Genomic DNA, 13,443 nt, shown 5'->3' on the forward strand with positions numbered 1-13,443 from the left:
GGGTGCCCTGATGGCGGCTCTCCAGCCTCTGGAGGCAGGCAGAGTCCTGTCCTAACAGCCCAGTCTGTTCTCAGCCTGTAACCCTGTCCTCTGCCCCCTGTGGGCCCCTCACCTAAAGCCCTCCTCTTCCGTGGTCTGTCTGCTGCTATGGTCCTGTTCGCGGTGCTGCCCATCCTTCGCTCCAGCTCTTCCCAAAGTGCCGGCCACTTTGTGTTCCCCGTTTCCTACCTGTCAGATTTGGGTTTTTTCCCTTTCTACCAAGCTCATAATGTGTCCCAGGCCTGTGCTGAGCCCTTTGTGTGTCTCATCTCAGGAACTTTTCACAACAGCCCCATGCAGCCTTCTTACAGATGAGGAACCTCGCAGGGACAGTGTGTTTTGCGTAGACCCACTGGGCAAGCTAAGATACCGGCACCCAGGTCGGTCAGCCTCCAAAGCCCGTGAACTTAACCGCTCATTCATCCGTCCCTTCAATAATGGCCTGTTGAGTGCCTGCTGTGTAAACCAACCCAGACACGCTCCCCGCCCTCCGGGAGTTTGTGATTTGTGTGGGAGGCAGACAGTTGATCCTCTGGGTGGACGGAGAGGTCCAGCCTTGGGTGCTCAGCAGGGGGACGCCCGGGCTGCAAGCGCTCAGCTGCTTCCCCTGCGAGCGGAGGGGAAGTCTGCCATGCTGTTGGCAGGCCTGGACCTGCCCTGCCGTTGAGAGTGTAATTTCCTCTATTTCCTCACAACCATAAATGCAGATAAATGCACTGGTGCTTACGCTCCCCCGCTGGATCCTTGGATGCTTCTCCGCAATTAGAGGAGGAGGAGTGGGGGGCACACTTGGGTGCACACGTGTGAGATCCAGCGCATGGCAAACTGGGTCATTCTTGTCTGGCTCCTCTTGGAGGTGAAGCCACAATCACTAGCGGTCACGGGAAGTGAGCTGTAGATGGTGGAAACCGGGTCAGCTGTGGCTGTTGGGTTAGGAGCGTGGCTTGGGGGTCTGAATGCCTGCCCCGCCTGGGATGGAAGCCCGGTCTTGACTTACCCACTTTTAGCTCTGGTGCAGGTGATTTTACCTGCTTCAGTATCTCCGCTTCCTCAGTCCTCAAGGGCCACGGCAGAGAGTCTCTGCCTCAGACATGCGCTGAGGGCTCAGTGAGATTGTGGGCACAGAGCTCAGCTGGCAGCCCGCAGGTGCTTGATAAAGGGGAGCAGCACCAAGACGAGAGACCAGTTCACGGCTGCCCAGCTCCAGAGCTGAGAAGTGGGGTGGGCTCTCACCCTGCAGTGCCTGAGGCTTCTCATGGCCTTTTCCAGGGCTTTCCCAGCCCGCTGAGGAGGTGGTACACCCCCCACCAGCCACTCTGAACTCCTTCTAGGTTCCGCAAGCGACACGCAAGTGACAGGCCATCCCTCACGTCCTGCCTTTTGCGTGTTCTGTGCCCCCGGCATCTGGTGCTCTTGCCCTGACTCCTAGCTGTCCTCCAGCTCTCCTGCTTTCATGCTGCTTCTTCAGAGAAGCCTGGCTCCTTTCCACTCTGCCACACTCAAGGCTTCCCCTGGGCGAATACGACTCAGCCTCAGCTGTACTTGTTCAGCAGCTGTCTTCCCTGCTGGGCAGCAGTGACAGATGTCTGACTTCTCTAAGGTCCCCCAAACCTAGCACAGGGCTTGGAACAAAGCAGGTGCTCAAATATTTGTTGAATGCGTCAGTCTGGGCCTGGAGGGTGGGGGTTAGGACTGGAATGGAGAGGCCACTGAAGCATGGAAGTTGGCGGGCAGCGGGGGTGGGGAGACATTCTAGTAAAGAGCCAAGTGTAGTCATGTGGTGGTCGAAGTGATAATCCATACTTGTCTGAGTGTTTGCTGTATGACTTACAAGTATGCAAGTACTGTTTCATGTGCATGATCTCACCTGAGCCTCATGACATGTCTGTGAGGTCGCCTCCCTTTTACAGATGGGAAGGGAGAGAGGTGCAAAAGGGAAGTCGCTTTCCTGTGGTCACCCAGCAAAGGGTTTGAACCCAGGCAGGCTGACACTTCAGAGCTCACAGACTTACTCAATTCTGGGTGGCTGCCTGCTTGTACAGGGTCAGCGAAGAGCCTGTCTGGCTGATTCAAGGGTGCTGGGGGAGGGTGTGCCTGCGATGCCTGTGATGGCGGTGGGAGATTGAGAGAGGGTATATCTGGCCAGACTGGGGAGGCCTTGAATGCCAGGGTGAAGCGTCTGGGCCTCTGATGTAACAGCTGCCAGTTCTTGATCTGCCTACTACTTTATTGAGCCATTTAGTGTTTACAACTACCCTGTGGGTTAGATGTTATTTTCGCCCCAGTTTTACAGATGAGGAACTGAGACATAAAGAAGTTCTAGTAACTTGCCCAAGGTCATACGTCGAGAAAGTGGCAGAGCTGGGATCTGTACCCTGTGCATCAGGCCCCAGGGTCCTCTGGGGCCTGCCCATACTGCCTGCCTCTATGAGGTTGAGCCAGGGGAACCTCTGCTGCTCCTGACATGGGTCTCCCCACCCTCACCCTCTCCTTCACCCTCACCCTCCTCTCTCCCCAGCACCCCCAGAGGCAGGAGCAGCAGCACTTTCCATCCCTGGATGACAAGCCCCAGTTCCCCGGGGCCTCGGCGGAGTTTGTAGACAAGCTAGAATTCATCCAGCCCAATGTCATCTCTGGGATCCCCGTCTATCGCGTCATGGACCGGCAGGGCCAGATCATCAACCCCAGCGAGGATCCCCACGTGAGAGGCCCCCTCCTTCCCACCCTGTGCCTCCCACACCCAGGCCCCTTGTCCATCTCCTCTCTGGTCCCACCTGGCCTACATCTGTCTGTGCCTCCACCTGCAGCTGCCCCAGGAGACGGTGCTCAAGTTCTACAAGAGCATGACTCTGCTCAACACCATGGACCGCATCCTCTACGAGTCCCAGCGGCAGGTGCGTGGAGACAGGCTGGGGAGGGAGGCTTGGAATTACCTGAGGTCGCCCTGCCTGTGTTCGGGCCAGAAGATGACTCCCAAGGAGGAGAGGGTAGAATAGAGATCCTTTGTCTTGGAGTCCTTAAAGTTGTTGGGGTTCTCTCTTGGTGTTCTGGAGGGAGAGTGTGGGAAGGGTACTGCCCACGGGCAGAAGGATGGACCAGATCACTAAAAATACCTCCTGTGCACCTGGCTGGTGGCCTGGCTGTGCCAAGAGAGTACAGGCAGAGAGTACCTGATGGGCCTTCCCCTTGGGAGCTCACAGCCCTGAGAAACAGGGTGACCCTCTGTGCTTCCTGGTTTGCCTGTGTCAGATGTGCCGTGAGCCTCAGCAGTGTTTGTGTCAGTGGGCAGAGACCCAATCAAAGCAGTGTTAACAAAGAGGCAATTTATTGACTCAAATAATTTCCAAGTTCAGAAGGTCTGGTTTCAGGCACAGCTGGATCCAGGGGCCTCGATGTTCTCAGACCCATTTCTTTTCTCCCAGTGTCTTTTCTACTCTCTTTCACCCTGGCTTCCTTCATTATTAGGCAGCAGTCGTTTCTGAAGGTTTAGGCTTGAGGAGAAGTGGCAGAGAAGGGATCAGGGGGTGGGCTCTGGAGCAGGACTGTGCAACCAATGTCTTCATCTGTCACTCTGTGGCTCTGCGGCCCTGGGAAAGTTGCTTAATCTGTCAGGTCTTCAGTTTTCTCGTCTGTACTTACTTCATGCCATTGGCTTAAGGATTGACAGTGGCACATGTGATGGCCTTAAAAAGAGTGAAACTGACGTTCAGCCAGCACTCAGTAAATATTAGCTTTATCGTATATCATAACCCTGCTTATCATAACCCTGTCAGCCTCACAATGATTATCCTCTCTGCTGAGCAGTGGAAAGAGAGTGTCTGCTCCCTAATGTTCCAGCAAAAGTCCAGGGCCAATGTTCACTGTCTGGGCTTTGGTCACAGACCCTGCCTTCAACCAGTCCCCAGCCAGGAGGACCATGCTCTCATCCCCAGGAACCAAGTGAAGAGAGCAGTGGAATCCGTCCTTCCCAGGGCTCTGGGGTTCCTGTTGGAAAGGGGGAGAAGAATGGTGGGTGGTGGGCCTTTGTGCTGGGTCAGGGGCAGGGGTGGGCTTGAGAGCCTGCATTTATGTTAAGCCCCCAGGCCGTCCCCCTGTGGACTAAAGCATAAGGCCCACTGTTCTGTAGGACAGGACCGAGCAGACTCTCCCACTCTCCCACTCACAGGGCACTGGGTATGGGTTCTCCAAGGCAGAGTAGTAAGTACCTTTGCCCTGAAACCTGCCCAGAAACTTCCCTGGGCTCCCCCAGCCCACAGGGTCAGGTCTGGCCCTTCCTGTTCCACTGTGGCCTCGCTCCCTCTCTGCTCCCCTCTCCACAGCCTTACTGCCGGGCCAGGCCATCCCTCCCCTGCCTCAACGTGCCTGGGTCCCTTCATGCCTGTGTGGGCTACATAAACAGGGGCTTTGGAATCCAGTGGATGTGGGTCCAATCAGAGGTGTGACTTTGGGCAGGAGATTTTTCTTGTCTTTGCCTTAGTTTCTTCAGTATATTAAAAAGGGGGGATGGCAAGGTTGGGGCTATCAATCCTCACTTCTGTGAGGCCCAGCGCATAAAGCCCCTTGGCCATTGACTGCCACAGAGAAGGCCTCAGTAAGATCAACTCACCCGTCAAGGCTCAGCTTGTGCTAGCTAGGCTTCCGTTGAGCTGTAAGTACCAGACTTCCCCAGGCCCTTCCCACCCCAGTCCCAACAAAAACAAATGCAGTAGTTTAAACAGATTGCTAGGTTTTCCATCTTGCATCAAAGAAGTCTAAAAACAGGTGGTCTGGGGCTGGTATGGTGGCACCATGATGTCACTGGATACCCAGCTTTGGCTTCTAGGGCCCTTCATGATCCAAGTAGCCACTGGAGCTCCCTCCATCCCACCTCATTTTAGGCAGGAAGTGGAAGGAAAGTGACAGGTCAGACGTGGCGTATCTCAGCTGTCTTCCCATACCCACCTTTCTAGAACTTTGCAGGCAGCCCCACCCAGTAGCATCTGACACTGCATAGGTTGCTCTCAGCTGCAAGGAGGCCGCACTGTGGTCTCTTCATCTGGGCGGTTGCTGCCTGTGGAATGAGATCTCTGTTAACAAACAGGAAGAGGGATAGGATACTGGGTAGGCAACCAGCGACCTCTGCCACTCGCCAGGCCCTGTTTTCCTGGATGGGAGGGTGCGCAGGCTCCTCCCCACACCACCCTTGACAGCCCTCCCAGGCCTTCAGCACCCAGCATCTGCCCACTTGGCTCTGGGAGGCCCATTAACTTTTAATTGGCTCCCCACTTAGAAGAAAGCACTAGCACTATTCATCTGTTCTCCCGCCATGACAGGAAGCCAGGCCTGCAGAACGCATGAGGACTGGGCGGTGGCCGTCCCTCGCGTCCCGGCGTGAGCTCTTTCACTTTACACGTGGTCCTGGGGAGCTCAGTTCTGTCTGTGTGCCAGGGGTGCCCCAGATCGCCAGCCAGACTCTACCTCGTAGCCCCAGATCTACTTGGCTTCTTGCCTGGGATGTCCCACACCAAATTCAGCCTGTCCAGACATGACCTCGGCATCTTCCTCCCTCAGGCCACTTCTCAGTGGAGGTTGCCGCCACCCACCATTTGCCCAAACCAGAGACCTGCATCTCATCCCTGCTCCTTTCTCTCCACCCCGCCATCACTTTCTCCTGTCTCATTTACCCTAGAAATCCATTCTGCTGCTCAGCACCGTGTCAGGAAGCCAGACTTCCTACCTTTCTGCTCCCCCATCGTGGGCGAGTTGGCTTTCATTCTGCACTTATTGCCTCATTTTCGCAAGACGGCTGCCACAGGTCTGGCCTCATGGCCGTGTGCAGGGCGGGAAGAAGGCCTGGCTGTAGCTCCCGTGGGCCCTTTTGTCGAGAAAGCAAAAGCAGACTTCTTAAGTCTCTGTCTGGATCTGTGTCCCGTGGTCACCTCTGTAGGGGAGATTGGGAACCTGGCTTTTCCAGGCTCTAGGGTTGGGGGGCCCAGGAGAAAGGAGCCGGCCAGGGCATCGGTGTGGCCAGCCTGTAGGGTCTGTCGCTCCCTGGCACTCTGACTCTGCTTCTTAAGGCTCGCCCAGCCCCTCCTCTGCCTGCCCCCTGCCCCTCCCGGGCCACCGCCCCCTCTGGCCTGGCTGGCTGCACTCTGTCCTGTCTCCACCATCCGTTTTCCACATGGCAGCCAGAGAGACCTTTCTAAAATGTTGCTCCCTTGAGAAGAACCGTGGGTACGGTTCTCAGGGTAAAGTCCAGGATGCGGATCATTCACTATGGTCCTGGGCACTGCCTCTCCCTGTTGGTCTGTCCCCACCCCTCCCACTTTCTGCCCCAGCCATTCTGGCCTCATGGCCTTTACTGTTCCCTCTGCCTGGAAACCTCACCTTTGCTCGGCTCAGGCATTTGACCCTGAGGCCCCTCTGTGGTGAGCCAGACAACCGGCTTGGCCTCCTATCGCATGGCCCTGTTGCTCTGGCTTCAAGCAGTCTGGCAGTCCCTCCAGGAAGACAGGAACTCTGACCTGTCCTGGCCCAGGAAGCGTGTGGTGATTAATGAAGTCTCCAGAAGCTGGTCAGTTATCTGGATGGTTCCCTGTCATTGCCCAGCATAACTGAGCCCGGGCCTCCGGGCCCTCCTGCACCCCCAGGGCCGGATCTCCTTCTACATGACCAACTATGGCGAGGAGGGGACACATGTGGGGAGTGCGGCAGCGCTGGACAGCACGGACCTGGTGTTTGGCCAGTACCGGGAGGCAGGTATGTCTGCCCTGCGGAGCAGATGCTGGGGCCCTGGGTCTGTGGTCCCCATGGAGGCAAGTCAGGCCCAGTCCCTCCCGGTGGGAAGGCGAGGCCCACGTTAGCTACCCTGTGTGCTCTTCCAGGAGCAGCGTGATGCCAGGGAGGTCTAAGGAGCTGGAGGAAGAGCTTTCTGAGCAGGAATGAGCCAAGCCAGGGGCAGGAGTTTGTGGGGCTGTCTGGAGTCCAGGCAGTGTTGTAGTGAAGAGCCCGTGCTCCCGACCGCTCCGTGCCCTGCTGGTTACCAGCTAGCAGATTTGGGGCAAGTTGCTTCTCTTCTGGGAGCTTCCATTTTCTGGTCTCCAACGCGGAGTTAATGACGGTACTGCCACCCCTGCCCTGAGGGATACAAGCAGTGTGCAGTGACGGCAGCCTGACTACAGGTGGACACGCACAGGGACCCCTGTCCACAGCACGGGACTCTCTTGGCCTCTCCAGGCTCTGTGTCCTTCAGGGAGCAGAGCAGATGGGAGGGCCTGGAAGTGCCAGCCAGGAGCTGGCACCCTTCTGAGCGAGTGAGTGACAGGACGGAAGGAGCTGAGAGATGAGGTGGTGAAGTACCCTCACGGGGTGAGGCCCCTGAGGAAGGTCCCGCCTGGACAGCGGCAGGGGGTGCGTGCTCAGTGGGGAGGGAGCCACACAGACCTGCACCCGGTCCCGCCTCTCTCAGTCCCCACCTGGAGGTGGGGAGAACGAGGATGCTCACAACAATAGCTGACACTCACTGGGGTCTTAAAGGCCAAGGTGCTGTTCCACGTGCGGGAAGCAGTGGAGGCTCGACCTCATTTCACCTGCCCCGACCCCACTGCAGGAAGGAGTCCCCCGGCAGCCGTGTTTCCTGTCTGTGCCAGGGCGTAGGAAGCCGAAGAGGCTGAGTCCCCGTGCCCAGGCCACACGCCTCCTGAGGAGGGGAGCAGGGGTCTCCCGGAGTCAGCCCTCGCTCCTCCGCCCCGGCGCTGCCCCCCGTGGTGCTGCCCACGCAGGGCTGTCTGGTATAAACCAAGGGTGCGTGTGGTGTGCGGACTGTGGCACCGGGCTCATAAAAAGGATCTTAGAGGCGGCACGTGTCCGTCTAGCGCAGTAACTGCCACTGGACCTGGGGTTTCCTGGTGCGGAACCACCTGGGCCCAGGAATCTGGATTCACACTTCCCGCCGGCTCCTGCCCCAGACTGCGGGTGCTCCCGGGGTGGACTGTGGACCCTGGACCACGCTGTGGGGAAGCCCCCCGCCACACACAGCCCCCTTTTTCTGCTTCAGCGGAGCGCCTCCTCTTTGATCTGTTTTAGGTACAGCGTGGCCACACTGGGTGTGAATTTGTGTTGTGTGACAGAATCCCACATCCAGTTACGTGAAAGGTGAAGGCTAAAGTCTTCCCAAATACCCTCACCCCAACTCTCATTTTGGGTGGCGTACTTGCAGAGCTGGTTGTCCGGGCCACAGTCACCGTGTCTCGACGGTGGCTCCCCGTTAGCAGATAAACAGACAAGCCCCCCGCCGCCCTTCCTCAGGCTCCGTGCTGAAGTGTGAGCCATGTAACATACTAGCGCTCCAGCCCGCTGGTTATGGGAGCTCTGCCTACCTCAGTGTCCTCATCTGTAAATGGGGAGAATAATCCCACTTCCCTCGGAAGGTTGTCGGGAGGATTGATCAAGTTAATGTCTGAAAAGTGCTCCAAATAAAGGCACTTGGCACCAAATATTATATTCACGTGGCAGTTATTTGGGGAAGCTGTGCTTAACGCTGCACAAAATGTGACTCCCGTGGTATGTGATCCCCAGTAAGTTGTCAGACGAAGAAAGGGTTCTGCAGTAAAGAAAAAGATTCGGAAATGCATGTACCACCTCTACTCTGTAATGCTCAGGTTCTGGGTGCTTCCAGGGAGGTCCTTGATCCCCAGGGCTGCCCCTCAGGTGTGGGTGTGACAATCATTCCCCTTTTCAGGCGCCAGAGTGGGTCGTTGCTCATCCCAGGGCCATCTCCACCCGCTCCTGTCCTCTGAGTTAGCAGTCAAGGCCCCCTTCACCCAGAGCGGTTCCGTTTGGTGGTGAGGTTTTGTTGGAAGAAAGGATTTTACAGCCATAAACATGTTTGAGTATTGGCTCTTTAGTTCAGAAGTTGTGACCTAGTGTGACAAATAGTATTATTTGGTTCGTATGACAATTTATCAAGTAATTTTATTAGTTGAAACATAAAAATCAGGCATTTTCTCCTTAAAAAAAAAAATAAAAGTAAGCCAGATTTTGCCTTCTTTTGAAGAACTGGGCCATCTGGCTTCCCTGAGCAGTAGTCAGATGGTCAGAACAGTGGCCTCCCTTTTGGGACAGGCCTGTGCTTTTTTGTCCGCTCACCTGCCTGGTCCCCACGAGCATTCGACTCTGCCTCCCCTGCTTGCATCCATTTCCCTGACTGTCTTTATAGGGAGCAGGAGCCCGGGCAGGAAGGGCCGGTCTGCCCCCCACCCCGCCTGCAGGCTCACACGGCCTCCTCCTCGCCAGGTGTGCTAATGTACCGGGACTACCCCCTGGAGCTGTTCATGGCCCAGTGCTATGGCAACGCGAGCGACCTGGGCAAGGGGCGCCAGATGCCCGTGCACTATGGCTGCAAGGAGCGCCACTTCGTCACCATCTCCTCGCCACTGGCCACGCAGATCCCGCAGGGTGAGGACTTGGCCCGGGCCTGGTACGCACAGACCAGCGTCGGACCCCTGCGCAAGCCCCAGCCCTTCTGCAGCCCTTGTGGGCAGCCTTCCGGTTGGTGCTGGGGTCGGAGCGCTGGTCCGGGCTGCAGACTTTCCAGATACTCTTCATCTGGTTGTCTTCAGAGGAGGGCTCCGGTTTGGCAGGTTTGAGCTGGCATGGCCACCACCCTCTTGATTCCCCACACGTGTGCCTGTCCCGTTTGTCCGCTCAGCAACAAACAACACTGTGTGACTGAGTGGGCACCAGCTTCCTGCCAAAGCATCGTCTGGCAGGTAGCGAGAAGAGCAGGGACTCCGAGTGTGGATCTGTGGCGCCAGAGCTGGGTTCTTGGCCCCAGCCCTGCTCTGCCTCACTCCTCCGAGCCTGACTCTCCTGAAGCTTACTCTGGAGGCCCATGGTGCCTAGAGTGGTCCGAGTTGCTTTTGTCAGAGGTGACAGCTGAGAAGCAGACCCCTCAGGGGCCAGGCCTGCACCCACACAGCACAGAGACCATGGGACCCAGCCTCGCTCCCTGCCCTCTGGACCCTACAGTCTGGCCGAGGGCCAGGCTAGGCCGCGGCTCTCTGCTCCGAGGTGGCCAAGATACATGCGTTGGTGTGTCGGTGGGGCTTAGCAGTGGGCTGGTTGGCAGACCCGTCCAGATGTGTTGGCTCCTGGTGCTCTGTGTGAGGAGCACGAGTGGGAAGTGGGCAGAGTGGCTCTGTGAGAGGAGGTGGCACGTTCCCTCCAGGTGGGCAGGGTTTCCGTAAGGCTGGGCCCTGGCCCTTACCTTCCATTTGAGTACTGTTAAGCCGCCCAGCGGCCACACGTAGGAAGTCTCTGCTACGTGGGCACCATTCTAGGCACAGTGAGCCAGAGACAGAAACCTCAGTCCCGCTGGGGCTGACACCAGGGTAGAGGAAAGGAGACAAACAGTAAGCATGAAGGAGTAGCACGAGAAGTGCATCGGGTGAGGAGTCCCGCAGGGACAACTAAAGCCAGAGGGAGTGGGTGTGAGGGAGGAAGGCCTGGGTTGCATCAGAGGTGACATTTCAGCACAGACTGCGGTGGGGGTAGGGGGAAGGGAGCCATGTGGGATCTTGAGGCAAGTGCCTGCTGGACGGCCTGCTTGCTTGCGGGGCAGGTGTAAGAGAGGTCTGGAGGGGCTGGGGAGCTGCGGGGAGGGTGCAGATCCAGGGGAATCTGGGCCTTTGACTTTTGCCTGGAGCGGAAGGGGGGCCGCAGGGGGCAGGGCGAGAGTCGCTGGGGTGGAATGTCGGCCTGGTTCACATTTTAACTGACCTCTGGCCGCCCCAGGGGAGCAGGTGGGAGCCAGCGGTGGGGTGGGGCGCCAGTGAGGAGGCTGCTGGGAGGCTGCAAGAGGTGACTGGGTGGGCATTCTGCCCTGAACAGGCGGGAAGGGGTCAGATTCTAGCTGTGTTTTGAAGGTAGCAGTGGTGTGGGTAATGGCACATCTAGGAGTCAGAGAGGAGGCCGCCCAAGTGGAAGGACAGGGCGGCCCTCGGCTGAGAGGCCAGAGCCTGGTGGGGGCAGTGTGTGGCTCTGCCCCCGCTCAGCCCCCTCTCCCCCTGCAGCGGTGGGGGCGGCCTATGCGGCCAAGCGTGCCAACGCCAACAGAGTGGTCATCTGTTACTTCGGGGAGGGGGCGGCCAGCGAGGGGGATGCCCACGCCGGCTTCAACTTCGCCGCCACCCTCGAGTGCCCGGTCATCTTCTTCTGCCGGAACAACGGCTATGCCATCTCCACGCCCACCTCTGAGCAGTACCGCGGGGACGGCATCGGTATGGGCCTGTGAGCTGCGCCCCCACCTGCTCTCATGCTCCGCCCCCCCCGCCCCGCCCAGTCCTTTCCCTGTGGAGTCTGGCACAAGGGTGGTCGCAGGGACGCTGTTTTGCTTGCTCCCCTCTCCTTCCTCCCCCCTCCCCACTCTGTTCATCTGAGCCCTGGGGCCTGACCTGCCTCTGTCCCTACAGCTGCTCGAGGCCCGGGCTACGGCATCATGTCCATCCGCGTGGACGGCAACGATGTGTTTGCCGTGTACAACGCCACCAAGGAGGCCCGGCGGCGGGCCGTGGCTGAGAACCAGCCCTTCCTCATTGAGGCCATGACCTACAGGTGCCTGCCTCCTGTCCTCCCCACTGCCTTGACAGCATCTGCCCTGCACTGGTCACTGTCCCCAGAGCATGACCCCATCACCCACGCTGGCTCCCCGTCCTTGCCTTTGTTCCAGTGCCGGCCCTTCTCCCCTAGTCCGCCCCCCTCCCTCCTGAACCCACACCAGGAGGCTTCAACCTGACCCTGGGCTCCCTCCCGCTGGCAGGATCGGGCACCACAGCACCAGTGACGACAGCTCGGCCTACCGCTCGGTGGACGAGGTCAATTACTGGGACAAGCAGGACCACCCCATCTCCCGGCTGCGGCACTACCTGCAGGGCCGAGGCTGGTGGGACGACGAGCAGGAGAAGGCCTGGAGAAAGCAGTCCCGCAAGAAGGTGGGGACCCCCCTCTGTTGGAACCCAGGCCCCGGTGTGGGGGGCGGGGGGATGTTCGGGGGTGGTGCCTGGGTGAAGAACTCTGGAGGGATGGAGAGGCTGGGTTTGGGGGACATTGAACTGGGAGACTTGGGGACAGCTCCAGGGATGTCTCTAAGCGTGGCCTGTGGCGTCAGGCTGCCTGGGCACATGCGTTTCTACTGTGTCCTTGGTATGATGTCTGCCCTCCACGCCCTCCTATCTGAAGAGCGACACTGGGGTGTCGCTGTCAGAGGGTGATTAAGATTAGGTGACTTAATCCATGTGCACTGTGAGCGTCCCACTCGGGTCCAAGTGCCGCCCTCCTCGGCCTGGGTGTCTGGAGCCAGGGCTGTGTGCCCAGTGGTAAGGGCAGACCCTGGCCCGGGCCCTGAGGACATTGTCGTGGCGTACCCCCTCTTCTCCATGCCTCGGTTCCCTCCCCTCTGAGCTGCCTACTGCCTGGTTCTGCCTGTGCCAAGAGGCTGAACCGATTCCTGTACTTCGTGCAGCGCCTGGTCTTGCCGGGGAGGGGAGGCCGGGCTTGGGGGATGTTGATCTGGCTGCTGGTTCTTAGCACTATTGGGTCTTCATCTCCTCCGTCGTCCAGATGGGAAGGCAGCAGCTCAGTGGGGGTTGACCCCTCAATGGGGTCCCACAGGTCGGGGGTGGGGAGCCGGCTGCCTGTCTACTGTCCCACGTCCCTCCACAGGTGATGGAGGCCTTTGAGCAGGCGGAGCGGAAGCCGAAGCCCAACCCCAACCTGCTCTTCTCTGACGTGTACCAGGAGATGCCGGCCCAGCTTCGCAAGCAGCAGGAGTCCCTGGCCCGGCACCTCCAGGCTTACGGCGAGCACTACCCCCTGGACCACTTCGAGAAGTGAGGCCCGCTTGCCCCAGCCCACCCCCACCCACCTCAACTCCCCCGAGGGGCAGCCCCATTCTGGGGGGTGCCCAGGGAGCTGCAGGATACCACCCTGCTTCCCCAGCCAGCCCCCTCTGAAATACTGGGGCCGGGACTCCAGCCAACCATCTCCACTCCTCCAGGCTGTCACCCTGGGTGGGGGTGAGGGGGCTCCGTCAGCCCCCTCCTCGCCTGTTACAGTGCCTTCTCCCAGGGGCTGGGCCAGGACGCCTCCAGGACTAGAAGCCCCTCTGGGGTGGGCGTGGCGGGTCAGCCTGTGGAAGTCACTCCCTCAAAGTGAGAGGTGGTCAGCAGGTGGCCAATAAACTCTCTGTGTTTGGCTCTGTGCCACTGCTGGTCTGTTTCCTGGAGTTTGGGAGGTGGGAGGAGAGCCCAGCATGACTAGTTTGGGACCTTGTTTCTCCACTCTAGATAAAGAAGGCCAGGCTGTTGAGATATCTACTTCCCCCGGAAACTTTAGCAAGCGGAGGGTCCGTATCCGCAGACAGGGTGG

The 13,443-nt window shown here is 58.7% G+C and overlaps 1 protein-coding gene and 1 long non-coding RNA gene across 3 annotated transcripts in view; one reads left to right on the forward strand and one right to left on the reverse strand.

Annotated features, from left to right (window-relative positions):
- The window catches only part of BCKDHA (branched chain keto acid dehydrogenase E1 subunit alpha), an 18,194-nt gene extending 4,914 nt beyond the window's left edge, over positions 1-13,280 (forward strand). Inside the window, exons 2-9 of one of the 2 annotated variants that reach the window (XM_040457179.1) lie at positions 2,558-2,740; positions 2,847-2,933; positions 6,669-6,777; positions 9,313-9,474; positions 11,091-11,297; positions 11,490-11,631; positions 11,837-12,008; positions 12,739-13,280. In XM_040457179.1, the coding sequence (XP_040313113.1) occupies positions 2,558-2,740; positions 2,847-2,933; positions 6,669-6,777; positions 9,313-9,474; positions 11,091-11,297; positions 11,490-11,631; positions 11,837-12,008; positions 12,739-12,909 (1,233 nt within the window). In that variant the 3' untranslated portion in view covers positions 12,910-13,280. Of the gene's footprint in view, positions 1-2,557; positions 2,741-2,846; positions 2,934-6,668; positions 6,778-9,312; positions 9,475-9,549; positions 10,090-11,090; positions 11,298-11,489; positions 11,632-11,836; positions 12,009-12,738 lie in introns of those variants that run through there. The other variant, XM_040457180.1, reaches the window with a different exon arrangement.
- LOC121018501 (uncharacterized) lies at positions 3,476-5,868 on the reverse strand. The gene is made up of 3 exons (XR_005785198.1): positions 5,756-5,868; positions 4,981-5,089; positions 3,476-3,722 (listed from the first exon to the last, which is right to left on the reverse strand). It is a non-coding gene; the product is annotated as an uncharacterized LOC121018501 (long non-coding RNA).
- Positions 13,281-13,443: the final 163 nt, after the last annotated feature.

This window comes from Herpailurus yagouaroundi, unplaced genomic scaffold (genome assembly GCF_014898765.1).
Source record: "Herpailurus yagouaroundi ecotype Mexico unplaced genomic scaffold, PumYag 220, whole genome shotgun sequence".
NCBI classification, from domain to species: Eukaryota; Metazoa; Chordata; class Mammalia; order Carnivora; family Felidae; genus Herpailurus; species Herpailurus yagouaroundi.